Source organism: Strigops habroptila, chromosome 5 (assembly GCF_004027225.2).
Source record: "Strigops habroptila isolate Jane chromosome 5, bStrHab1.2.pri, whole genome shotgun sequence".
Taxonomy (NCBI): Eukaryota; Metazoa; Chordata; class Aves; order Psittaciformes; family Psittacidae; genus Strigops; species Strigops habroptila.
In genome coordinates this window covers 79,275,654-79,300,970 of record NC_044281.2, presented here as the reverse complement: position 1 = coordinate 79,300,970, position 25,317 = coordinate 79,275,654, and the positions used below count along the sequence as shown (strand labels likewise).

The 25,317-nt window shown below is 45.3% G+C and overlaps 1 protein-coding gene across 1 annotated transcript in view; it reads right to left on the bottom strand.

Annotated features, from left to right (window-relative positions):
• The window catches only part of ZRANB1 (zinc finger RANBP2-type containing 1), a 48,991-nt gene extending 25,092 nt beyond the window's left edge, over positions 1-23,899 (bottom strand). The window contains exons 1-3 of the mRNA XM_030485654.1: positions 23,564-23,899; positions 9,424-9,521; positions 7,825-8,675 (exon numbers count right to left, since the gene is read on the bottom strand). Coding sequence (XP_030341514.1) covers positions 7,825-8,638 — 814 coding nt within the window. The 5' untranslated portion in view covers positions 8,639-8,675; positions 9,424-9,521; positions 23,564-23,899. The remainder of the gene's footprint in view (positions 1-7,824; positions 8,676-9,423; positions 9,522-23,563) is intronic.
• Between the last annotated feature and the right edge of the window lie 1,418 nt (positions 23,900-25,317).

Sequence of the window (25,317 nt, the reverse complement as noted above, 5' to 3'; positions counted from 1 at the left end):
GGTGTCCCCGCCCGTGGCAGGGGTTGGAACTGGATGAGCTTTAAGTTCAACCCAAACCACTCTGGGATTCTATGCCTACTTCTGACCCACAGCAAGAATAGCTTTTCTTTAAGGCTGACCCCAGAAATGCCAGCTTGGTGCTGCCACTGGAGACCAGTCTGTGCGTGTCCCCACCAAGCTGTGCTTGGCTTAATGCACAAAGACGTGACTTTAGCCTGACACCTTAAGTGACAGAATGCCAAGTGCTGCACCCAAGCCCTGAGATGACACGAATGTCATCACTCCTGATGCAGAATGCAAGAACAAATGCAAGTTCATACTCTGTGTTTACAGGTTCAATTCTGTTCCTATCTGGAATTCAGGAACTTCCTCTTATTGGAATACTCCTTCAAAGCACCAGGAATATTCCTTCAAAACCACTTCTTTTTCTACAAAAGCCCAACTCTTACAGTTCAGGAACGTGCAATCTCAATATACATGATAGAGATTAAAGTTATTTAAAAAGACTAAATTTAAGCACTATTAATACCCCAATAACAACTATTTGTACCAACTTGATCCTGGATTCTTCCTGCTGCAACTGTTACACCTATCACCTTTATTACACTGTGTTCAGTGTTCAAGGCCAGGTTGGACAGAGCCTTGGGTGACATGGTCTAGGGTGAGGCGTCCCTGCCCATGGCAGGGGGTTGGAACTGGATGATCTTAAGGTCCTTTCCAACCCAAACCAGTCTGTGATTCTATTTATCACTATTGCCTTTGCTCACATTAAATAAGCCCACAATTAGCACAGCCACTAAACCCAAACCACTTCAGCTGAGGTGTTATGAAGTTTACACTTTAGAACGTGTAAATATTTGTCGGGTTTAGCGCAGTTAACTTGGAAAACATGCAAGAGCCTCTGAGCGTATCTAGAAAACTAAATCCTCTTTGCCTTGTGCACAGCCCCAGTGACTTCAGAGCAGCCGGATGTAAAAGCTTCCAGGGAAAACACTCCAGCAACTGCCTTTATTTACTTCGCTCTTTGTGACAGCCCTGGAGTGTTCTGGTTGGCACAAACTGTAAATGGAATAAGCTAATTCTTTCAGCTAAACGGCAGAACCGCATCAGCGTGTCTGTGTCATGCAAACCCAAAGAGGATTCATTTCAATACACCTGCTAAAATAAATACGACGTTTTCTTTGCTAAATTAACGGAAGAGTGTGAAGATGCCTCTGTTTAGGCAAAACATCTAAAGAACAACCCACAGATTTGTGATTTCTTTGATTCAAGGAGGTAGCAGTGCTTCCACAAACAACCTGTTCTCACACTTGAGTGGAGTAGAAAAGGAAACACTTCAGCTAAAGGAGGTTTTTGTGCCTCGTACGTGGGACAACTGTAATCAACATCACTGTTACTTGGAGTGCTTGGTAAGAGAAAGGGAATTTCTTCAACAAATTATGCATTGTGCAAGTCAGAAGGAGAGACAGATCCCTCTGTACACATACCAGGTCAGAAACACAGAGCCCTGTGCTGCTGCTCTCCTGCTGCAGATGCAATTGCAAGTGGTCTACATCTTACATATGCTCTCATTCACTCATCTACAGACTGAACCCAACATTGGTTTACATGCTGAAGTGATCACTCAACAAGTGAGGGGCTGATCAACTGACCCACTAAAACCTCATTCTGACACTTGTTAAGGATCTTACTGCTCTTCCAGCACTGAGCGCTGGGGACCTGTGGGGTGACCTCACAAGCTGCAGCCTCCTCTCGAGCTCTGCCCTCACCCTCTTCCAACTAGTCACCAGGGGCACATCAGGCTGCTATAAAGTTCTATTATCAATAACTAATCCACCTTCTTCAGCATTTTGAGCACCAAAACCACCAAGTCAGGGCAGAAGTTCTCCTCTCAGAAGAACTCCTTTAGCAAATAGGATATATCAATACATACAAAAGAGAGGGGTTGTCTGAATAATCTTTACGGGTCTCTAACCACACCATTCTGTTCATCTCCTTTCTTCTTGTCCATGTGTTAGTATCAGCACGCAACCAACAGCAGATCACTCTCTACACAGTGACAGCTTGAGACAGAACCTTCTCTATATCAAAGTTTCTTAAATTCTTCAAGTTCAGCAACTCGGAAGTCATTTACTTATTTTTAAGCGGATGCAAGACAACATGTACCTTAACCCTGAAGCCATCCAATGCAGGCTATAGCCTGTTCTTTTCTCCATGTAAACAGCTCTTACCCCTATATACAATATGTTTCTAACACATCATTACAAGTCAAAGCAGCAAACGTGTAAGAAGAACTGTTGAAAGATGTCCTAACCCCCTCTCCCATCTGCCAGGGGTATCCATGCCCCTTGTTGCTTTAACAGCCCATCAGTCACTTGCAGGGCTGTACCCTAAAGGGAGGCTGGACAATGGAAAAGCACAGATGATAGTGAACTATCAGTGCTTCCAAGGCAAATTGAAGTAACTAGTTTTAACCTGATCATTCATTTCAATTATTTTTAGCATTAAGTATCACCAAGCTTCTAAACAAAGTACCCAAGAGACCAAAGTGTGCTTCAGGAGTTAAGATTTTCTACCAGGGAGTAAGGCATGGTTTATCTCCTCTGAAGGATACACATGCACAGATGTGATGTATTTATGATAGAATACACGGATAGGGCACAGGTGACAATACAACACGATTCCTTCCCCACGTGAAAGCTGTAAGCTGGCATCACTGTACCTGGCACAGCAGACAAGGATGCCCAGTCATGCTTCCCTGTACCACAAAGGAACAGGGGAAGGAGGGCAGGCTGTACAGCTCACGCCAGGGACTCTTCCCTCCCAACCATCCCAACAGACACTGCGTGCCACCTTCAGCCAAGGCCACTGTGACAGATAGGTCACTTCTTCATGTTATACCTCCCCAAACAGCTCAAACTAGCCTGGACTTACATCAGCAAGGCACAGTGCATGACCCTTCCCTACCAACACACTTCCCACTCTGTTACTACAGCATGAACAGCCCTACCAAGGTTCAGCTGTACCACGGATGTGATGAGGAAACCAGTCTGGCTTTACTAAAACAGCAAAACCAGCCAACAAAACACCACCCCCCAAAAATATCCCCTAATCAAGCTTATCAAGCTCAGTTTCCAGCTGCACTTCACTGCATGGTGGGATGCAAACACATCAGAAGGACAGGAACAAGCAGCTTGGAGGGCTGCTCTGGGTGGCAGTGCTGGCTGAAAGCACCTTGGTACATTGGTCCCTTCAGTCAGCAAAGAGCCACAGCTCTGCAAGACACAGAGCACGAGATGGGCTCCATCACTCCTGTAGCTGTGGAGCAGTTTGGGACATTGCCCAGCCAACTCCATACCAAAAGCTGGACACAAGTCTCCCACAGGGTTTCTGAGTGCCTGGGTAACACATCTGGCACTCATTCAGAAAAGTGAAGGGAGAAAAGGACAAAGGAAAAAACAGAAAACCTGGAAGAGAGAGAAAGCAGTCGACAAAGGAAAAACTAAGCAGACACATATGTAGGAATACTAGGAATGAACTAACAATCCTTTTAAGGATGCACCGCAAAACAAGAGGCATTACAGACTGCTCTAAATATTTTGGATTTGTTTAAGAAACACTCTCCTAGCTGTTTCCTTCACACAGTAAGAGGAATGTGTGCCTACATGGGTTTGGAGCCACCATCCCTAGCAGGGAAGTCTGCCCTGTGATGGCAGCAACTACCCACTGACCTGAACCAGGAGCAAAGAGCATACCCTCCTGCAGCAGTTCATAAGCAGGGTTGGAAGAGAAAGGAAAAGGAGAAGAAATGCAGTTTACTTCTCATCTGTGGGCTACAGTTGAAGCTCAGGGGCTGAACACGCAACCCAAGGGTGCCCAGCAGTCCCCTGCAGCAGCACACTGCTGGCAGCAGTGTCAAACCCAGCCCTGAAGTGCCAGGAGAGGGAAAGCTTCAGTAAGTACTGATGTGTGAGCACCAAGCAAACTCTGAATGCTAGAGAGGTTTTCCAGTCATAGAATCATAGAAACCTACAACAGTTTGTGTTGGAAAGGACCTTAAAGCTCACCCAGTTCCAACCCCTGCCACAGGCAGGGACACCTTCCACTAGAGCAGGTTGCTCCAAGCCCCTGTGTCCAACCTGGCCTTGAACACTGCCAGGGATGGGGCAGCCACAACGTGTCCCTGGAAGTATTGACCATCTTCATCGAGTTGTACTACTTCAATCCATAGCCAGCTGTAAACAGCTTCACCAGGCCCCACAGCAGCACTTGCACATCAGATCCCCTAAGCCCCACATGCCACCAGACCTCTCTGACAGTCCCTTTGGCACAGATACCATTAGTTACACAAATGACAAGGAGCTTAATTTTAAATACACATTAGCTTCTCCCCACCCCACAGAGAAGGAGTCACCTTGGGCTTCACATTAACCTTGTGCTGGGTCAGCACAGCAGAAAGCACTGGTGGCCTTGCAGAAGGGTTTGTGATTTCTCATTGGAATCCAAGCCAGCATTTGCAGCAAGTCATGTTCTTAACAGCTCATGCTTTGAGCTGTTCTGCTTTGATTTCAGTACATTTTAACCTAACGAATCAGTTCTAAAATCTCACCCTTTTGAGAAAGAATCATTTGATGGATACATCCACTGCCGCAAAAGAGTCGGGAACTAAAATAACCTTCAAATACATTTACTTGCAGAGTTTGAAAGGGGGAATGCCACTAATCCTCCTCATTCAGAAAGAATACCCTCCATCAAGGAAACTACTCATGCTGAAAGGCAAGAGCTGCACTCATCACATTGTGCACAGCCCACATTTGCAAGGGATAGAAGCCTCCATGGCATGTTTATTTACTGAGGTGGGGAGAGCATTAATGGATGTCTCTGACAGAATAAATGAAACAAAAAACCCAAGCACAAACACGCACACAGAGGTACTTTTCTAAATCCACACAAGATATACATCTGTCTTGTTTCAGCCAAAAAGAACACATTGGAAGGGGGGGGATGAAATAGTCTGACACATGTTTTTAATGCAGCTTGACATTAAAATCTAGTAAAAAGAATTTTATACAAGAGATGTCAAGAGGGAGATCAACTCAACAACTGTCCTAAAGTATCAAATATTTTCCTTGGTATTTGCTGGTCTTTCCAAGGGTATGTAATGACAGGCCCAGGGGAATGGCTTTAACCTGCCAGAGGGGAGATTGATATGAGCTCTGAGGCAGAAGCTCTTCCCTGTGAGGGTGATGAGGCGCTGGCACAGGGTGCCCAGAGAAGCTGTGGCTGCCCCATCCCTGGCAGTGTTCAAGGCCAGGTTGGACACAGGGGCTTGGAGCAACCTGCTCTAGTGGAAGGTGTCCCTGCCTGTGGCAGGGGGTTGGAACTGGATGAGCTTTAAGCTCCCTTCATCCCAAACCAGGCTGGGATTCGATGAAAATTATCTTCTATGAGAAAAGAAAAGAACCAATCTGCCAAGAATTGCTCCTACTCCTCTAATCTTTAACTTCAGAATAACCTTTCAAAGTTAACTTTAAGCTTTTAACATCTCTCCCACATGAGATAGATTCAAAGCAAACGGACCCTCCACAACTGATCAAGCTAAAACATGGAGGTGCCCAGCCTGACACTACCAAATCCTAACGAGCACCACTTGTCAGCTGGGCTACAGGAGCACACCTCATACCAACCCTGACCCCATCCATTCGCACGAGCTTACTTGACATTTAACATGAACTTGTCCTACTTCATAGCTGCGTTGAGCTGAGGATTGACAAGCGTTCAGCTCAGCTCGATGTTCACAAGAGCTCCAGCTGGGTAACAAACACCAACTCACTGTGGGACAATAACTCACTTGATTCCGATGCTAAGAACATGTGCTTCAGGCAAAATTGTTTAACTGACAGTTCAATTGCTTTAAGTATGTCACACTAAGACAACAAAACAAGCAGCACAAGTGTGGCTTATTGCTTGTAAAATCACTGGTTCAACTGGTGCCTTTCCAATACAGATACACTCTGCAAAATGCTCAAAGACAAGCACAAACAAATCTTAGGAAGCTTTAATCAATCTTCCGAAGGTTATTCCTGCTCCGAGGAGTATCTGGAATAATAGGACATGTGTGAGAATGGAAAATGCAATTCTCAAATGAAGGATTGATAATGAACAGCTTTGTTCATTAGTATAGTAAGTGTCTAAGCCACAGAAAGGAATCCATGAAGCCTCCCAGCACAAGAGGAGTAAAAACGAGCTCACAACTCCATGAGCACTCTGGCTTTCTCATCAAGATCCCTTCAAGCTATTTCCATTTTAAAAGAACTAAGTCAAACAAACCTTCTATGAACAGAGTTCTGAGTTTCACAGCACAGCTGTATAGTTGCAAGCAACATGAAATACCTGCAAAACTCACATTCTTAGATACAAACACAACCATCCCCACAGAGGTTACATCTGAAAGTGTGAAATACTTCAAGTAACAATGGAATAGTCCAAAAAAACCCTCACTTTTCAAAAAGCACAGTGAAAAAAGCCCTAATATTTAGTACAATTGCTACCAGAATGGAAAAGAGACTCTTGTAATGCACAGAAACAACCTCCAACAACTCATCTTTGGTATCTGATAACTTATTTAACACCACATAGAACTGCAATTGCTTTGTTTCAGCAGGGAAAAGCACTGCATGTAAAGAGCTGAAAGTATCAGGAAATACTGAGGCATCCATCTGGCTTCAAAAGGAAATGTGCTTGTCCAACTATTCCTGCACCACAAAAATAAACTGGAATATTTATTAGTTCAGGGAAACCAAACACACGATGATACCCATAAAACATTTAGCCCTGATCAAATATGTTAAATTATGCAGCTCCACATACTAGTTTTGGGATTATAACCACCATGGAGTGACTTCATGAAACATTAAGGAACAGTTTCAGACATAGGAGTAGCACCAGAGTTTCAAATGAAGTGTTTAAATATAGTTGTGTATTTCAAGTGTTTAACCTGCTTGTATGTTAGGGTGCAAGAGAGCTGCTTCTGGGAAGCTACAGCACAAATGTTAACTCACAAGGTCAGTAAGTGAAGAAAACCCTGCTCTCATGTCTCTGTTCTTAACAGCACTGGGAGAACTCTCCAGAATTCCCTTTGGAAAGCATTAAACCACAAACCCAAACTGGGATTGGCATTTTTTTTTTTGAAGCAGTTGACTACAAAACTACTTTCGGAAAGGCTGTAAACATTTACAAGCCAGGATCTGTATTAATACAACATTATTACTTTCAAGGTCGGTATTACACATGCAGTTTCTTGGAGCTACATATTTTGGTGTTATTTTTAACATCTGACAGAGCATCTTGTACTGTTGCAAGCTCCACACTGTTTACAAATACTCCCAAGCTGCAGCTGCTGATTCTACTTGGGTATCTTGCCGTAGCTAAAAAGAAGAGTTGTTTTAGTTAGCCAGCCCTGGCATGCTGTACAGTGCTATGTGCATCACATTGTTCTGTAGGCTGGGTTTGCAGTTTTACCACCTTTCAACAGCTACACAACAACAGGATTTGGTTACAAGGGGATCCATATCTACAAAAGGTCAAAGAAGTCCAGGGAAACAGGTCCACCCCTGTTTGGATTATGGATGAACTCCGCACTCTCTCTTAGCAGATACGATTTCAGGAACTTCTACCTTTGGTTTCGTTTTACAACTAAAAAGGCAGAGATTAAAGAAAAGCTGTTTCAAACTAAAAATGCCGCATGGATGTTTTAATTCTCCATTCTCCCCCAATACCCAAGAGCACAGGCATAACAGTGGAAGGGAGCAGCAAACAACTTACCGACACAAGCATTTAGAAAGAGCCAGTCAGTCTTTTTCATTCTATTTTTTATTTGCTTTAGCTTTTTGAAGTCAACTTCAAGTTCTTCCTTGCTGCCAACAGCTCCGGCCAATTCAATTCTTTGGAAGTCCATTTTCACGTCAGATTCCCGTTTGGTTGTAGGTGGAGATCTTCTTTGGCTATTCCCACTACTACAGCTTCCTCTCCATCGAGCTCTGTCTTGCTCGTTTATGATGGAAGAAGCCTCTTCTGTGTCTGCCAGTTCTATTGCTTCTATGTTGTTGGGTCTGGGGTGATCACATACAACACATTTCCTGGCCTTCGCCCAGTTTTCATATGTACAAACAGAACAAGTCCAGTGCTGAGCCCTTGTATTTAGTTTATTTCTGTCATTATATTCCTCACACGGATCAACAGACAAAGGGACTGGTCTTGAACCAGAACCTGACGACTGAGGAGACTCTGTGGGACTCCTGGTCCTGCGTTGAGACAAGCACTGAGTACATCTTATAGCTCTTGGCCAGTTCAAGTACGTGCACATGTGGCACGACCATTTATTTGCACTTTCCATAGTGTAAGATGATTTAACCCTTGGTCTTGCACTAGAATCCGGACATATCAAAGGACTACTCCCTCCTTCAGTGCTTGTAGGATCCCAGTCTCTCCCAATGTCACTCGAACCACTTTTAAATGGGTCTTCTGTGATAATTGTTCCACTAGGTCTCTGAGCACGACACATGGTGCATTTGATTGCAGATGGCCAGTTTTCATACGTGCAATACTCACAAGCCCATTTAATGCCACGCTCTGTCATCGTGCACCGCTTGAAGTGAACTGCGGCAGGCGGAAAGCTAAGAACACAATACACTGTCAGTACAACACCTGCACAGGAGCTCTGCTTACAAGTAAATGAGAGAGAACCCAGTGGAGCTAATACAAAAATCAGGCTGAGAAAAGGGCAATCTTTTATTCTTGATTCTAATAGAAGATTTAGGGGAGAAAAAAAATCACTATGAAAAGGATAAGACTTGAGCTGACAGCATTTTGAATGCAGGATTCAGGATTTCCTAATGCAGAAATGAGAAGAAAACTCAGTTCTGCATGACTGGAATTCCTTCAACTGGCACAGAGGCTTCAGAATAAGAAGGAATAAAAAGAAAAAATAGATACACATTAAGTACTGAGAATACTGGAGAAGAGAGCAGAGCAGCTCCAGAAACATGCCACAAACATCAAGCAATTCAATTAAAACTCAATAGGAATACAGCAGTACAAGAAAAGCAACACAAAGTCAAGAGCTTGTGAGGTCTATTGCAAGACCTCAGAGGATTTGGAAGGCAGGAGTGTATTAGGTGGGCAGTTACACAATGAGTAAGCAGTTCTTTTGGAAGAGTAGGGTGTAGGAGTTTACATAAATGCATAATTTGAACATCTTATACGTGTGCTTAAGCATTACTAGGCCTTGGTTGGCCTCACTCACCACAGTAGTGTTACAAAGCTAAAACACCACTCGCAAGCAATGCACAAGCTGTGTGCATTGGCAAGCTAACAGAGTATTTTCATGCTACACATCCAGATTTCAATGCAATTCCAACTCACTTTTTCTCTAATGAAGAGGGGATTCTGTCTTCATGCTGGCCCAGGCCTTCTCCTCAGATTGCCAAACACGAAGGATGACACTAAGCAGAGAACTATTCCTGTAAACAGAATGGAAAGAGGCTCATTATGGGTTTCCTCCTGGACCTGAGGAACCAGAAAGTTAATTATTAAATGCCACACCTCTTCTGACCCCAATTTACATGTTTGAACTCAGTCATGACCTGCATGACACTTACGTATAGACTGGTGGAAAGAAACCAATAGTCACAAAGAACCGGTGGCCACATAAGTGGTCAGTCTGCGGAAATAAAAGAACCAGATCCCTCAAATTCCCACTAAAACATCTAGAAACATTCTTATTACAACCTGGAAGGTAGGATGGGGAAGGAAAATAAAGCTCTGTGTAATGAGCATAATAGAGGGAAAGGGTGAGGCAGGCAGATAAAGGACAAATAGACAAGTGGATATAGTCCATTTCCTTCCTTGCCACAGAATAGTTACCCAGTACCTAAGACACAATAAGGTGCTATTTTTAAGCATGCAAAACTGTTTAGAACCCAAATCGAATCTCAATTCTCATTCATCGTATTGCAACTCTCATCAGCTAACAAAACCACCCAGAACCTACTAAAGAGAAACTCCAAAGTTACACAACAGGATTTAACTGGACACACCAACCCAAAGTTAGTTTATACCTGTTTGATTGGGAAGTGGTTTATGAGTTAGTACGTTCTTCACTGAAATGCCTTCACACACACCTTGCTCTGCCAAGGCACAGCTAAAGGTCCACTTACATTTGCCACTCTTACTCCTACCACGTCCCCTCTGTGGGCTCCAGCACACAGGATGGGGCTTTTTCCAGCAGCTCAACTCTGCTCTAGTCCCCAGATCAGGTGGCTGCATGAATGAGGGGCTATCGCATGGCGAGGACAGAGGAGAGGGCAGGACTATCCTTTTCAGCAGCGATCCCTATTTATGCTGCATGAAAGCAGAGGAGCTATCAGGAACACACAGAGCTTTCTCATAAAGCTCAGGTTCTAATATTACTTGTTGGAACAGCCTGCAGAACACTTCACTCCCACCTAGGCGTTATAAAACTGTGTCAGGCTAAGGAATGTGCTGAGAAGGCAATTAGACTTCCTACTGCTTCCCCTTCACTGCTCCTCATAAACGGCCATGCCCATGCATAATGGATAACAAAAGGAGACAGATCATACAGGGTCCCCATATCTGTAATAAAATCAGTGAAAAATACATACATATACATGAGGATACAAAGTCAACTCGATTTGAAGCTGGGCTTGTTCAGCCTGGAGAAGAGAAGTCTCAGGAAAGCCCTTATAACAGTCATCAAATACCTAAAGGGGCTACAAGAAACCTGGAGAGGGGCTTTGGACAAGGGCCTGTAGGGACAGGCCAAGGGGAATGGCTTTAACCTGCTGGAGGGGAGATTGAGATGAGCTCTGAGGCAGAAGCTCTTCCCTGGGAGGGTGCTGAGGCGCTGGCACAGGGTGCCCAGAGAAGCTGTGGCTGCCCCATCCCTGGCAGTGTTCAAGGCCAGGTTGGACACAGGGGCTTGGAGCAACCTGCTCTAGTGGAAGGTGTCCCTGCTCGTGGCAGGGGGCTGGAGCTGGAGGAACTTTAAGGTCCCTTCCAACACAAACCAGTCTGGGATTCTGGGATTTTACTGAAGGTAACTTCAAAAAGACAGCTTCAGAAACTTGGAGGAAGTGTTTGTCTACTCCATAAATTAAAGCTTTGCCAAAAACACCTCCTATATGAGTGTACTATGTATTAGATTTATCTATTCTACTTTGCCAAGGCTTTTTTCCCCCAGTTCCCAAAGTAAGTTTTTTAATGGCTTTAACATTTCTTAATAAGCTTTTTCTCTCTATATACAGTAGAGTTTTTTGAGATATTAATGTTTTCTAGTTAGGAACATGAGACAGTTGAACATGGTTGTCAGAAAAGAGCAGACACTGCCAGCTGCCACCAAGGGAACCAGCGAGAGCAGTTTCACTTGTGCTACCAAGAACACCCTGAAAGTGTCTGTCCCAACACTTCAATGCCCCATAGAAGCTGGAGAACCATTCCTATGCAAGCAGAAGCTGCTATGTTTTGAGTACGTAATGCTTAAAATCAAAAGCCAGATGTGCACACAACTTGTGATGAAGCCCAAGAAGCATCTGTAATTGCTAATGGCCCTAGTTTGTAAAGCCTTCAACATCGCAAACAAATCCCAATCCACATTTGGGATGAGGCAAGAAAACAAAGCATCATCTGTTTTACTGACCTTAAGGACTGGGGAAGGAGAAGGCTGCTCAAGTTGGGAAGCAGCTGGTTGCAAAGACAATCTAAGCAAATGCTAAGATACTGCTTATGATATTGAACAGCACAGGATGTACCATGTTACACCAACGCTTCATATATATCACAGAATCCCAGACTGGTTTGCGTTGGAAGGGATCTTAAAGCTCACCCAGTTCCAACCCCCTGCCACGGGCAGGGACACCTTCCACTAGAGCAGGTTGCTCCAAGCCCCTGTGTCCAACCTGGCCTTGAACACTGCCAGGGATGGGGCAGCCACAGCTTCTCTGGGCACCCTGTGCCAGCGCCTCAGCACCCTCACAGGGAAGAACTTCTGCCTAAGAGCTCATCTCAGTCTCCCCTCTGGCAGGTTAAAGCCATTCCCCTTGTCCTGTCCCTACAGGCCCTTGCCCAAAACCCCTCTCCAGGTTTCCTATAGACCCTTTAGGTATAAGAAGACTGTTAAAAGGTCTCCCTGATCACAAGGATTTTAGCTGCAGTTATTCTCTGCGCCCCTTAAAAAGCTAGATGCTTTTGGTCATAAGTCTTAGAGAGGCCTAGTATTTGCAGCTTCAAAAGCCTCTGAGATAGAAGCTCACTACCTCCAAACACGAGGCCTCAGGTTATTATGAGTGAAGAATACAGAAAGGCTCAATGGAGCAAAGCAACTTCTCTCCTTTGATAGCTCTGCCAGCACCCACTATGGCACAGCCAGATGAGGAAACCCAGCATTTGACATTTGGGGTTGTTTTACTTCCAGGTCTTGGGGTGACCTGCAGGTGCCCCACACCCCAGTGACACCAGCACCACCTGAGGTACTGGTGATACAGCATCAGCACCACTCATTGAGCAGCTCCAAGCCAGGTGCATTTCTTCAGGATTACTTCTTTGCCACTCAGGCTTCAAGTTAACTTGTTATTTTAGATTCTTCATAGAGGAAAAGCTGAATCACACAGAACCTCCTCTCGCAGAGGAATAGCACAATGGTGACTGTGAAGTGCAGGTTCATGCCTTAATGCCCAAAAAGTATGAGCAGACAAGAAATTAAACCCCACAAAACTCCAAGGAAGTTCCAGTTGATCTGTGTATGTGCTAAATACCTTCTGAAGAGAGTAGTGCAATAACTCACTACATGGAAGAGGAGAATCTATTAAATTCTGATAAAACAAAGAAAACCCAAAATATTACCAGAGTCCCTTTTGACTAAAGTCAATTGGAAATGGCCATCTAGAACAATCTGAATTTTTTCTTCTGCTTTGTTTCAGCTTTTAAGACGATTCCTCTTTTTAGGTGCATGGGAAAACACAAAACAGCACAAAGAACTTGGGAGGAAACAATGAAGTCCTCAAATAACATTTTTATGACAGGATATATTATACACCCCTCAATTTAATTATTCGCTGTGTCCTGAAGTTGTTTTTCCTTTGGCTCAAACAAGGAACAATAGCGAGCTCCAGTTCATTACACGATCCAAGTCCTTCCCCATCAACAGCCAGACACTGATTTAGACCAGCCTAAAGAGCTCATCTCAATCTCCCCTCTGGCAGGTTACAGCCATTCCCCTTGGCCTGTCCCTACAGGCCCTTGTCCAAAGCCCCTCTCCAGGTTTCCTGGAGCCCCTTTAGGCACTGGAGCTGCTCTAAGGTCTCCCCTTCAGGAGCCTTCTCTTCTCCAGGCTGCCCCAGCCCAGCTCTCTCAGCCTGGCTCCAGAGCAGAGCTGCTCCAGCCCTCGCAGCAGCTCCGGGGCCTCCTCTGGCCTCGCTCCAGCAGCTCCATGTCCCTCTGGTGCTGTTGCCCCAGAGCTGGATCAGGACTGCAGGGGGGGTCTCCCCAGAGCGCAGCAGAGGGGCAGAATCCCCTCCCTTGACCTAACAATGATCCAGCCTGGCTTTCTCTTGGAACAGCCGGAGAGAAGCAGCTGCACCCAGGGAAGGCAGGTGGATCTCTTTTGCCTTGTGAGTCTTGCTCAAGGTTTAAGCAGATTCCTGAGCTCCCTTTTCCCTCTAACACAGAAGCAGTTCGCTTTGTTCAAACATCCTTACACATGAGCAAAATGACTTGGAACACTGATTTGATCAGTACAATAAGGTTTCTGCCAGCACAGATACCAGCATCATGCCAGCAAAAAATCCATAGTGTATTTTGTTCAGCCTGGAGAAGGCTCCTTAAGGGGAGACCTTAGAGCAGCTCCAGTGCCTAAAGGGGCTACAGGAAATCTGGAGAGGGGCTTTGGACAAGGGCCTGGAGGGACAGGCCAAGGGGAATGGCTTTAACCGGCCAGAGGGGAGATTGAGATGAGCTCTGAGGCAGAAGCTCTTCCCTGGGAGGGTGCTGAGGCGCTGGCACAGGGTGCCCAGAGAAGCTGTGGCTGCCCCATCCCTGGCAGTGTTCAAGGCCAGGTTGGACACAGGGGCTTGGAGCAACCTGCTCTAGTGGAAGGTGTCCCTGCCCATGGCAGGGGTTGGAACTGGATGGGCTTTAAGGTCTCTTCAACACAAACCAGGCTGGGATTCTGGGATTTTTTATTTTCATTTTAAACACTGAAGCAACTTTTTGGAAGATCAAAACAAGCAAGAGCACCTTCTGAAAGAAACAAACATCTCAGTTACCAAACACAGAATCCATCAACAGTTTCTGAGTGCAGTAACACCTTTCACACATCAAACCACACGAAGGAGCGAGAGGCAGAGGACTGCGAGTCAAAGCGAAAGATCAAACAGCAGCACTTTCACCTCCTGTGTTCTTTCTGTATCCTGAAACACGTGTATTTAAATGTACATCTACCAAAGAAGGATCTGGCAGCTGTAACTGCTCACTCACAGCTGGACAATGTCCCTGTGAAGTCATATAAACACATGATGGACAAACAGCTTTTTGAGGAAGAATTGCCCATGATTAACCCCACATACTTTGACACATCTTCAGGAGTGTTCCCCTTGCATGTCACTGCCTCGAGGTCCCTTCTGATTACCCATAAAAAACGAGCACATGACTTAGAGAGCCGAAGTTCATTTATACACAAATAAGCTTTAACAGGAAAACCTGTTGAAACATCTGGATTATCACCTTGAATGGCTGTGATAAAATATGCACTAGTCTGAATTCAGAGAGTTGTAGCTGGGTTTGTCCTATAAAACTGCAGAATATCAAGAGGCATAAGATGAATCTGAGACAACTCTTTACAGCAGGAAACAAAGCAATGGTTTGATTTCACTGTCATCAAACAAATAGGTTTATAAACTGCTGCCTCAAACCATGGCAGCTTTTTAAAGCTCATACAAGCTGTACCAAGAGACTTACCACACACAGAACTCTACTCATTTTTAACTCCAGCCGGTAGGAACGTCTAAAAGGTAACAGAGCTGTACACAAGCTGAAATCAAAGAGGCCAATTTGTCCCTTTTAAAGTTGTAAACTCCCTGAAAACCTCAACAATTCTCGACAGAGAAGACACTGAGATTTAACCGGTTCAAATCCCCTTCTGTTCTCTGGGTCCAAGAATCCTTATGAGGTATCTCGCTGTCAACACACTTCAACAAAAACATCTTTAAATCACCTATTTGCAATGTATTATCAAGTACTAAGAACTGACTTGCACCTGAAATTCACCTTGCCTGATTTTCTGTACTGACATTTTCTTCTTGAGTTAATGACTTACTCCACCTTCAGCTGTTCACTATTTATTGCATATTCTTCCTCAAGAATTCAGCATCAGCCTCAACAGATAATATATTAAAAGCATCAACCTTGAACCCAGACTTCTGTAGTTTAAAGGGAATGAACAGTAAGTTCCACTGTCGTCTCTTTTAAAGACAAAACTAAGAGCATTGACCTTGTCAATGGCACAACCAAATCAGCTCAGCGCTAAATCTGGAAGCTTTGCAGGAAGGGCAGTGACTCTGTATTACAATAAAGAACATAAATATTACTGCAAAGTCACAAATGTAGAAGCATTTTCTGGATGAGCCTGGCTAGACTGAAGCAAGGAATTTAACAGGAGCACTGCTCCAGAAGCACCCAAGGATCACCTCTGCTCTCCTGAGCAATGGAACGGTACCTTTGCTCCCAGTAACATGGATACGGGAGAATGGTGTCATCTTGAGAGGCATCATTGAGCTCAAATCTCAGTTCTGTTAGGGACCAAATCATTGCTGTGTAAATCGCAGCACAATCTACAAACTGTAACATTAATGGTGCGTGAGGAAAAAAGAAATTGAGAAGATTTTAGTTGTTACTAAGTAACTATTTAGGTTAAAGTAGGTTTTTCTTCAGTTTTCTAGACTATCAAGTCCAGGCTGTCAAAGTACTGCAGGTTTTAAGCCTGACCTCCTTCATTAGATACAACTCTTCCTCTTCTCTAAGCCAGCAATTAGTTAAAATGCAGAAAACTTGATTTTCCAAAGACATACACTGCCAGAAATTCAGTTCCCTTCCCCAAAGCAATGTCTGAGGAAGTTACTACTAGCCTTTGAAAACATTTTGAAGTTGGTTCCTAGATTAATTCAGACGGGCTTCCTTCACATACAATAAATACAATGCTGCTTTCATTTTGATTTATGCATTCAGAACTCACTGCAAGGCACCTGAAGTCTACTTTATCAGGTATTTAGGATATTCAGAAAAGTTATGCTCATTTTCTTCAGTTTTCTTTTCAATCTTCTGTTCCCACTTTCAATCCAACTACTGTTATTTCAAATACCTCCAAGCCTGACTTCTCAGAAGAGAATTTATACACAGTTTTAATACAAGAGGCTGCCTGGTTCTGTGAGTGTTCTGTGCAGTAAGAAGTCAAACATTCAGGAGGTTGCAGATCTTAGGAGACATCTGGAATACAAGAACTCATAATGAACTTTAGGTTAAGACACAGACCTGCCTATAAAGCAACTCTCCTGCAAAAGCTGAGAACTCATCCCAGAATTAACAGGTATTTAGGAATATTAAATATACTGTCTTTCTGCTGCCTTTATTTTGATGTCTATCCCTCAAAGTATTTAACCACTACAGTTAATGCTGCTGTGTAACCTGCAGGTTTATTTGTTACTCATGTCAAATGGATCAAACTCCATCTATAGCTCTATTAAATTTGGGGCTAAAAGCTATGAAAAACTTAACAGCTGAAAACAACCTATAAAAAACCCAAAAGCAGAGGCTTGCAGTTCTGTTCTCTTCCTTATTTCAGGAAAGAGTTACATTTTTCAGAGGTTTGATTTGTTTAGAACTCAATTAAAAGCGCACTATGGAGATGAGATGTTACTCCCCATTAGGATGGACTAAATACGACTGAGTACTTAGAAACCAATTTGGGAAAAGCAGAGTAAGCAGATCAGCAGTTACATAATATACAGCATCTCCCCCACGATTCCAATCAAAAGCCAAGCAAAGTGACTCAAAATAATGAGCTATGATGGAATATTCACATGAATAGAGCCAGGGACATGTAATGAATCTGATCATTATGAACAGGCAGCAACAGACTCGAGATGCAACAAACCCACATAATAAAACACAACAGAATTGTTCAAACTTCAGTTTAAACCTATTTGCACTGGACAAAGTACAGAAGTTGAACAAGATGATTCTTTACAGAAGGGGAGGTCAAATTTTATCTGTGTTTAGACTACATGCCTTAAACACAAGACTCGTTTCTGTTTAGATCTCAGCCGTCCTCACACAAGCTGAGGAAAACCAGATGTCACGCTCTGACTAAAACCACACTGTGGAGTCAGACATCAGAACTTAAAAACACTTAAACCTGTCCAACAACCAAGGAACTTTCTATTAAGACTGGTACATTTGACATTCAGTTCTAGCTATTATCCTCTGAGCCTCCTCAATATTGGCTCACCATAAATCACGATCATGGTTAACTGCAGACACAGTCACCATTTAGAATCAGAGAATCAACTAGGTTGGAAAAGATCATCAAGTCCAATCATTTGGTGGAGAAAAACCACCTGGCATCAAATGAAACAAGGAAACACACACTCAACATCAACTGTTGCATAGTTCCCTCCTAACTAATGGCAAGTCACTTTGAGATACAGTTTAGGACAGTCTTTTGTATATGTATTTGCAATTGGGCTGTATTTAAGGCTAGTTCTAATTCAAGTAAGCCACATATTTTATCCAGCTCCTCTTAAGATACTGGTTAAACAGCAAAGTATCAAAAAGAAAGAGAATAAAGAACTAAAAGACAGGTAAAATGGTGTTATCACAGCACACAAAAACCACTACTCTCTATGTCACTGCTTAACGTAGTGCAAAGAGCTAGTATCAAAGATCAAATATCATAAGGAAAACAAATTTAACTCCTTCTAGAGAAGGAGTGATAGAAATTCTTTCATTTTTAATCACTTCTTTTAACCTTATGATTAGTAATCTGTGTTCTGCTCCTAATACACATCCAGCAACTCCAAGCTAACCATTGCAAGGCCGGGCTCTGAGCTGCTAGGAAGTTTCAGACCAACAGCTCTAAAACATTAACCCTTCTGCTTTTGGGGGTGGGAATAACTTGCTAAAGACAACACTGAAGAACCTTCTTTAAATAAACCATTTAAAAGCCATGAGGTGACAATTATTTTTATCTCTGTCAAGCTAAACAGTAATGTGGAGGTCAAAAAAAAAAATGTAAGTAGCCCAACAAACCATCCCAATTCTTCAGGAAGATAAAAATTAGCTTCTCAAGAAGCATACAGTAAGGGGAAGCCTTTGTAGCCAAAACCCAACCCCACAGGCACAGCCCACAGAAGGCACAAATCATAGAATTCCAGACTGGTTTGGGTTGAAAAGGACCTTAAAGCTCATCCAGCTCCAACCCCCTGCCACGGGCAGGGACACCTTCCACTAGAGCAGGTTGCTCCAAGCCCCTGTGTCCAACCTGGCCTTGAACACTGCCAGGGATGGGGCAGCCACAGCTTCTCTGGGCACCCTGTGCCAGCGCCTCAGCACCCTCACAGGGAAGAGCTTCTGCCTCCTGTCTAATCTAAATCTGTCAAATGACAGGCAGACATTAAGACATCGAGTACAAAGTACTCCTGACTTATCATGGTAGTGTGAACTTTAAAGAAGAAGAGGCCTGGCATGAACAAGAAGTATGTACTCAACACTTCTTGGAAGTGCAGAAGACTTAAGGCTCAGACCTGTAGTCTGAAGCTGTTCCGGGGAGCAGCAGCAACTAATAACTCAGCTGTCTACTGAATCCCTGCTTAGATACAAGGAAGATAAACGGAGACAGAAGAAATACCTTCAAGCCCATTAGCCTGAAGGAAAGAAGTACAAGTCAACACTTCCACAACTCACAGTCCTTACAACTACAGGAAAAAGGACTCTCAAACCTTCACAAAGCAAATTTCCTATTTTTTTTTTTTTTTGCTAGAATTATCCAGGTTTATTAAATTTCACAGTCATTTTTCCTCTCAGCTAATGAACTGACTGTGCACCAAGAGCTGCAAGGGTTTCAAATAAATGGAACTACAAGAAGGCATGCAACTTCAGAGCCACCAAAACATTACTTAATGGTAATAGTTCCAATCTACTGTAAACCAAATAGACCACACAAGTTTATTTTTCCTCCCAGAGCCACAGAAACCACAGTTCTGACAGTTTTCTTTAGCTCAAGAAGGCTAATTCCTGAATATCTAGAAGGTAGAAAAGTTTCTTAATGTCTGTAAACTCTTCAGTAACTTGGACTTCTTCTGCTTCAGTAAAAACAAGACTAGATGCTAAATCCAAAGTCATTGAATCACATGGAGGGTTTTAAACCTTAACATAGTATGATAGACTAGTTAGGCTTGGAAAGGACCTTAAGATCATCTAGTTCCAACCCCCTGCCATGGGCAGGGACACAGACATCTCAACACAGACACAGGTCCACCCTTCCAGCCCTCCCTCCCCTGGATGGCAGGCTGCACTCCTGGTATTTGGTTTGTATCTAGTTCTCATTACAAGTACTTTTAGCTCAATTCTGAACTGAACCTTTAAGACAGCTCTAAACTCTGTGCCTTCCCCAGCATTTGTACTAACTTTCATTAATCTAAAATGCACATGGGAACGCAAGCAAAATTAGTAGCCACACTCAGCAAAAAAACCCCAACCAACTCCATCTTACTAGAAATAAAAGATGCAACAGTATCCTTGTTTTAAGAACAAGCCAAACACATTATATCCAAACAACAGAAGGGAAAAATGACAACTTAATTATACCTGCTGGACAGGAGAAGATACAAAAGAGCTGCAAAGTTGCCTGCTTTGTAGGCAAAATGTCCTGCACACACCAGCAACTACCTCTCTTCCCAATGTATTACCCTCCCATGTTCCTTGAGGAAAAATCTACCATTCCTTCTGCTTTCTAGAGCCAAGGTCTCTGTATCAGCCCCCTCTTGAAGACAGTTCCTTCTTCAAACATCACTGCACTCATTCCCTTCTCCCCCCGTCCACACCACTCCTCTCTGGTCTTAGAATCATAGAATGGTTCCTGTTGGAAGGGACCTTAAAGCTCATCCAGCTCCAACCCCCTGCCACGGGCAGGGACACCTTCCACTAGAGCAGGTTGCTCCAAGCCCCTGTGTCCAACCTGGCCTTGAACTCTGCCAGGGATGGGGCAGCCACAGCTTCTCTGGGCACCCTGTGCCAGCGCCTCAGCACCCTCACAGGGAAGAGCTTCTGCCTCATGTCTAACCTGAACTTCCCCTGTTTCAGTCCGAACCCACCACCCCTTGTCCTATCGCTACAGTCCCTGATGAAAGTCCCTCTCCGTCATCCTTTGTCTTCACCAAAATGAGCTTTTGGAGAAATGGGACAGCAGCACAGGAAAAAAGGTGCTACGAAAAATGCCAGATGGATACAATCCAGTTTGACTACAGAGCTTCCAAAAACCTGCCCATGCCACAAAAGAAGGAAACACAAAATCATCTGTATTATTATAGCCTAACGTGTTCTCAGAATTGACGTTAAAGTTCTTCTTTTCAAGTATGCTGTTAGGCACCAGAGATAAAAGTCCAATTAGTAATCTCGTGTGCCAAGAAAGTTCCAAAAGAATTAACTACATACACATGAGAAGCTGTGCTTCAGCAGCTGATGATGCAAAACCCAACACAGTCACAAAATCAATGTGCTTCCCTGCAAGTCAAAGCCATGTCAGCTATACCGTAAGTGCTACCAAAGAGTAAGTACCAAGAAAGTGTCGGCACTCCTCACGTTTGAGATCTGAATTACAAGACAGATGTTTTCTTTTTCAGGTATAACCAATTCCATTCAACTGACATTACAAAGATGGAATTCTCTGTTAGTCAAGTGATTTTACCAAGCTATTCCGTTTGACAAGTGAAGTGGGAAGCTCTTCATCAGCTGTGCTGAAAACTTTTCCACTTTGCCTCGCTCCTCTCTTCATATGTAGTACTATGGAAAAACTAAAAGATGAAGAACTCTGTTACAGCTAAGCCAGCCATTTTCAGCTGCCAAACTTAAGTTTCGTTCCATTTTAGTACCAGGAGACTGTGGATCATAATTCATGCAGTTAAAATGAGGATTACTTGTTGACATACATTTTGTACAGCTCAAAATAACCCAGTCTTCACATTTTAGGGGGAGGAATGGGCATGAGCTTACTAACAGGACTGGCAGTAGCAGTTTAAATGCTTTGCTGCAATTCAGATGGTACATTGTGATAAAGAACATATTGATCTGAAGTTCAGCACAATCTCAACCCGATATGGCAACGAGAAGTTGGAAAGAGAAATGTTAGCACCTAAGTTAATACCAACAGGAGCCAGTAAACCTCACATTAAAGTGCCTCCGAGTACATTTGATTATTTGATGGTCTGTATTAAAAATAACCTCCCATACAGTCAGTAAAGCCTTTTCTACTTACACTTCTGACTTAATTACAGAGCCATCATGCAAAGAACACCAAAGACAGATGGGACTTGCCATCCCAGAGGAATTTACATACCCAATGACGTACAATTAGAATGGCCATACACCACAAAGACTCCGAATGTTGCCTTGATCAATCTTGTGTTTTACCCAGTCTCCCATTTAAGACATGCTTCTGTGATGAATCCCGTTGATGCTCTTATGCCACTCCACATTCCAATTAAATATGTTTAATTATACTTCTGAGAAAATGCTAATGGCTACAACTCTGCAATAACAGACGATGGCCTCATCGGTCACCCCCACCTGCCCGTCCTTACTTCAGCATAAGGAAAGTCAGTAATTTCTTTTTAAATCAAGAGAACTACACCACATAATTAGAGTTTCACAAACGCTACAAAATGCAACTCATCCAAAAGCATTACTCTTATTTAATGCTGGGACAAACTTAAATCAAAAGTGATCTTTTACATGGATTTCTCATGCTGAGACACCAATTTGGCCTTCAGGCGGCAAACAGAGTTCCAGAACACCTCCTGCTGCTTACCTGTTCCTCCTTCTCTGAGTAAGCACTGAAAAAGGAAAAAAACCAAACAAAAACACACACATAAAAGAGAAATGGACAACTCTCTTCTGCAGTCAAAGACAAAACGCTAGATGAGCAAAAGGAAAAACCAACCTAAGCGCGACAAACCTCTCCTGAACTGCTGCTACAAGGTTCTGCTCCCACCAGAACGAGCTTGAACACAGTATGTGCTGGAGAAGGGGAGGTTATTACACAGAAGACACCTCACTGCTCATTCCAGGGGTGTTGGACCAGATGATCTTTGAAGGTCTCTTCCAACCCAAACTATTCTATGATTCACCTTCCAATTTTCTGCATCTACAAACTTACCAACGTGCTGAACTCATGCACCAGTTCCACCCCCCACGCCACAGCAGGTACAGTGAGCGGAGACTGTTCAAGCACGGCACAAAGCCCATCCAACACCACTTGTTTACTACACCAACTCCCAAGAATTCCAGAAAAAGTTGTCATTACTGTTAGCACTAAAAGTCACTGTGGCAGCAGCAGCTCACCACGGCCGTGCGGTGCCTGCCATGCAGGAGACCCAGACTGATGCTCTCCCATCAGTTCTCCCACCCAGTGACTGCGGTGGGGACGGAGCACTGGGGAGCTGGAAGCCTTATGTCACCCAAAGCACTCACAGACACATCCGTGACCTCCGCAGAGAAGTTTACCTGATCCCGGCAGCGGGCTGCCGCAGTGTGGGACGGTGAAGGCAGAGCCAGAAGGCACTGAAGCGTGGATTATCAAGGCTTCCCTCATTAATCCAACTTTTCCCATCTCGTTTAAACTTCAGTTCACAAAAAACAAGCTCGGTTTGGAAATCCTTCCCGCACCGCACATCCGATGAAGTACCGGCAATACGCGACACTGTACTATAGGCACTACTATGGAAGTTCTGCTACCCCAATTCACGGGTGGAAGCAGCTCCTACCACCTACCCCAGCACACAGCCCAAACCAGGCACATCCAAGAGGAAAACCAAGGAGGAGGAGGCAGCAGAGGCATGATCTCACCCCAGCACACCGAGGCACCGCAGCCCCACGTTTGGAGAAGCGGCCACAGGAGAAAACCACCGGAGTTTCCTGCCTTTGTACCGAGCCTCTCGGTGCTGCACCGCGGCTCCCGGAGCCTCCGCCACACACAGCGCGGCCGGCACCCAGCAACGCCGCATCCCGCCCCTCCGCCAGCGGCCACCACCGGAGCAACACTCCCCCCTCTCCAAGCGGGACCGGAGCCACGGCGCCGGCGACCCCATCCCCACACCGCCCCTCGGCCCCGCCGGGCCGCCCCGGCCCCGCTGCCGGGTCACCGGCCGGGGAACCGCCGGCGCTGGCTCGGCTCGCTGCCGTCCTCCCGCAGCGCTTGCCCGAGGAGGGGACAGGGGTTTACCTGGCCGCCGGGAGCCGTCCCTCACGCACCCGCTCGCTGCTGGAAGCCGCCTGCGCCCCGCGCCGCCGCCCCCCCCCCACCCCCCGGCCCGCTGGCTGCGGCGTCGCTCCCCCCGCTCAGGACATGGTCTCTCCCAACGCGGCGGGCTGCCGCGGCTGCGGGCGCTCCCACTGCGGCGCGGGAGGGGGGGTACGGGGGGGGGGGGTGAGAGGGGGTGAACCTCTCGCCCCGCTCCCCGGGCTCCTCTAATGGCGGCGGCTGGAGCGGCCCAAAGCAAAATAAACCCCCATACGGCCAGCGGCCCGCACGTCAGCCCGGCCTGCCGCCATGCCTGGCGCTTATTGGTGGAGCCGGCGGTTTGCTCTCCGCCAATGGGGGAGCGCTTCTTTGGGAAGAACGGGTGATGTCATCGGTGCCGCCGCGCTCCTCCCGCCTCGCTCCGGGTCCCCCTGAGGGGAGCGGGGCTGAGGGGAGCGGGGAGCTCCGCGGTGGGGACCGCTCATGGAGCACGGAAAACCCGTGTGGTGGCACACGGGGAGGCGGCAGCTGCTGAACACCCCAGTGATAACTGACCCCGCCAGTGCCCTGACAGGAAATCCCTGTATATAATGAATAACCCGCGGTGGGGGTGCTCCTAGTCACGGTCACAGGCTGGAGCAGCTCTGCTCTGGAGCCAGGCTGAGAGAGCTGGGCCGGGGCAGCCTGGAGAAGAGAAGGCTCCTGAAGGGGAGACCTTAGAGCAGCTCCAGTGCCTAAAGGGGCTCCAGGAAACCTGGAGAGGGGCTTTGGGCAAGGGCCTGGAGGGACAGGCCAAGGGGAATGGCTTTAACCTGCCAGAGGGGAGATTGAGATGAGCTCTTAGGCAGAAGCTCTTCCCTGTGAGGGTGCTGAGGCGCTGGCACAGACTTTTCCCAGAGAAGCTGTGGCTGCCCCATCCCTGGCACTGTTCAAGGCCAGGTTGGACACAGGGGCTTGGAGCAACCTGCTCTAGTGGAAGGTGCCCCTGCCCGTGGCAGGGGGTTGGAACTGGGCGAGCTTTAAGGTCCCTTCCAACCCAAACCAGTCTGGGATTCTATATTTCTATGATCCCTTCAAAGCTGAATTGTACTGACTATGCAACCTTTTTGAATTGCTTTCCACTCAAAAAACTGCGAGTCTCCATCTTCCCGAGGCTGCTCTTTCAGGCTCACAGACAGAATTCCCACCTCCCTGCTCTCCTCTCCGGTGTCTTACATCATTTGATACCTGCCTTTTAGTTTTCCGACCTACTTTTCGTTTCAGGCTTTCTCAGATGTTCCAGCACTTTTTATTTCCATGGTTTCATTCCCTGTTCCCAGCCAAGGCGATAGAAGAGACTCTGTTACCTAATGCCTCGGGATAGGTGCTGTGTTGGGAAGCTCATCCTGTCCTGGCCGGGTGGATCCGTCCCTTCTCCCTCAGTCAGATGATAGACAAAAAGCACCCAAGATGTTTGAGCAGAGCAGCGATGCCTTTGGTAGAGAAAATGCCTTTGTCCAGGAGCCAAACAACTAGAAGCAGACTCAGGACAAGCCAAATGCAATTACTTAGGGAGACTGATAGAGAAATTTGTCTCCATTTGCAATTAAATTAGTTCCCTCTAAACATGAAAAACTGTTTGGGGGGGGGAGGATAATGTGATTTGTCTCTCCCCAATGAGTTATTTACTAAATTCTCTTTTGGGAAGCATCATTATGTATGTTTGGCTGTAGAAAAGATGGGGACAAGTGTATTTT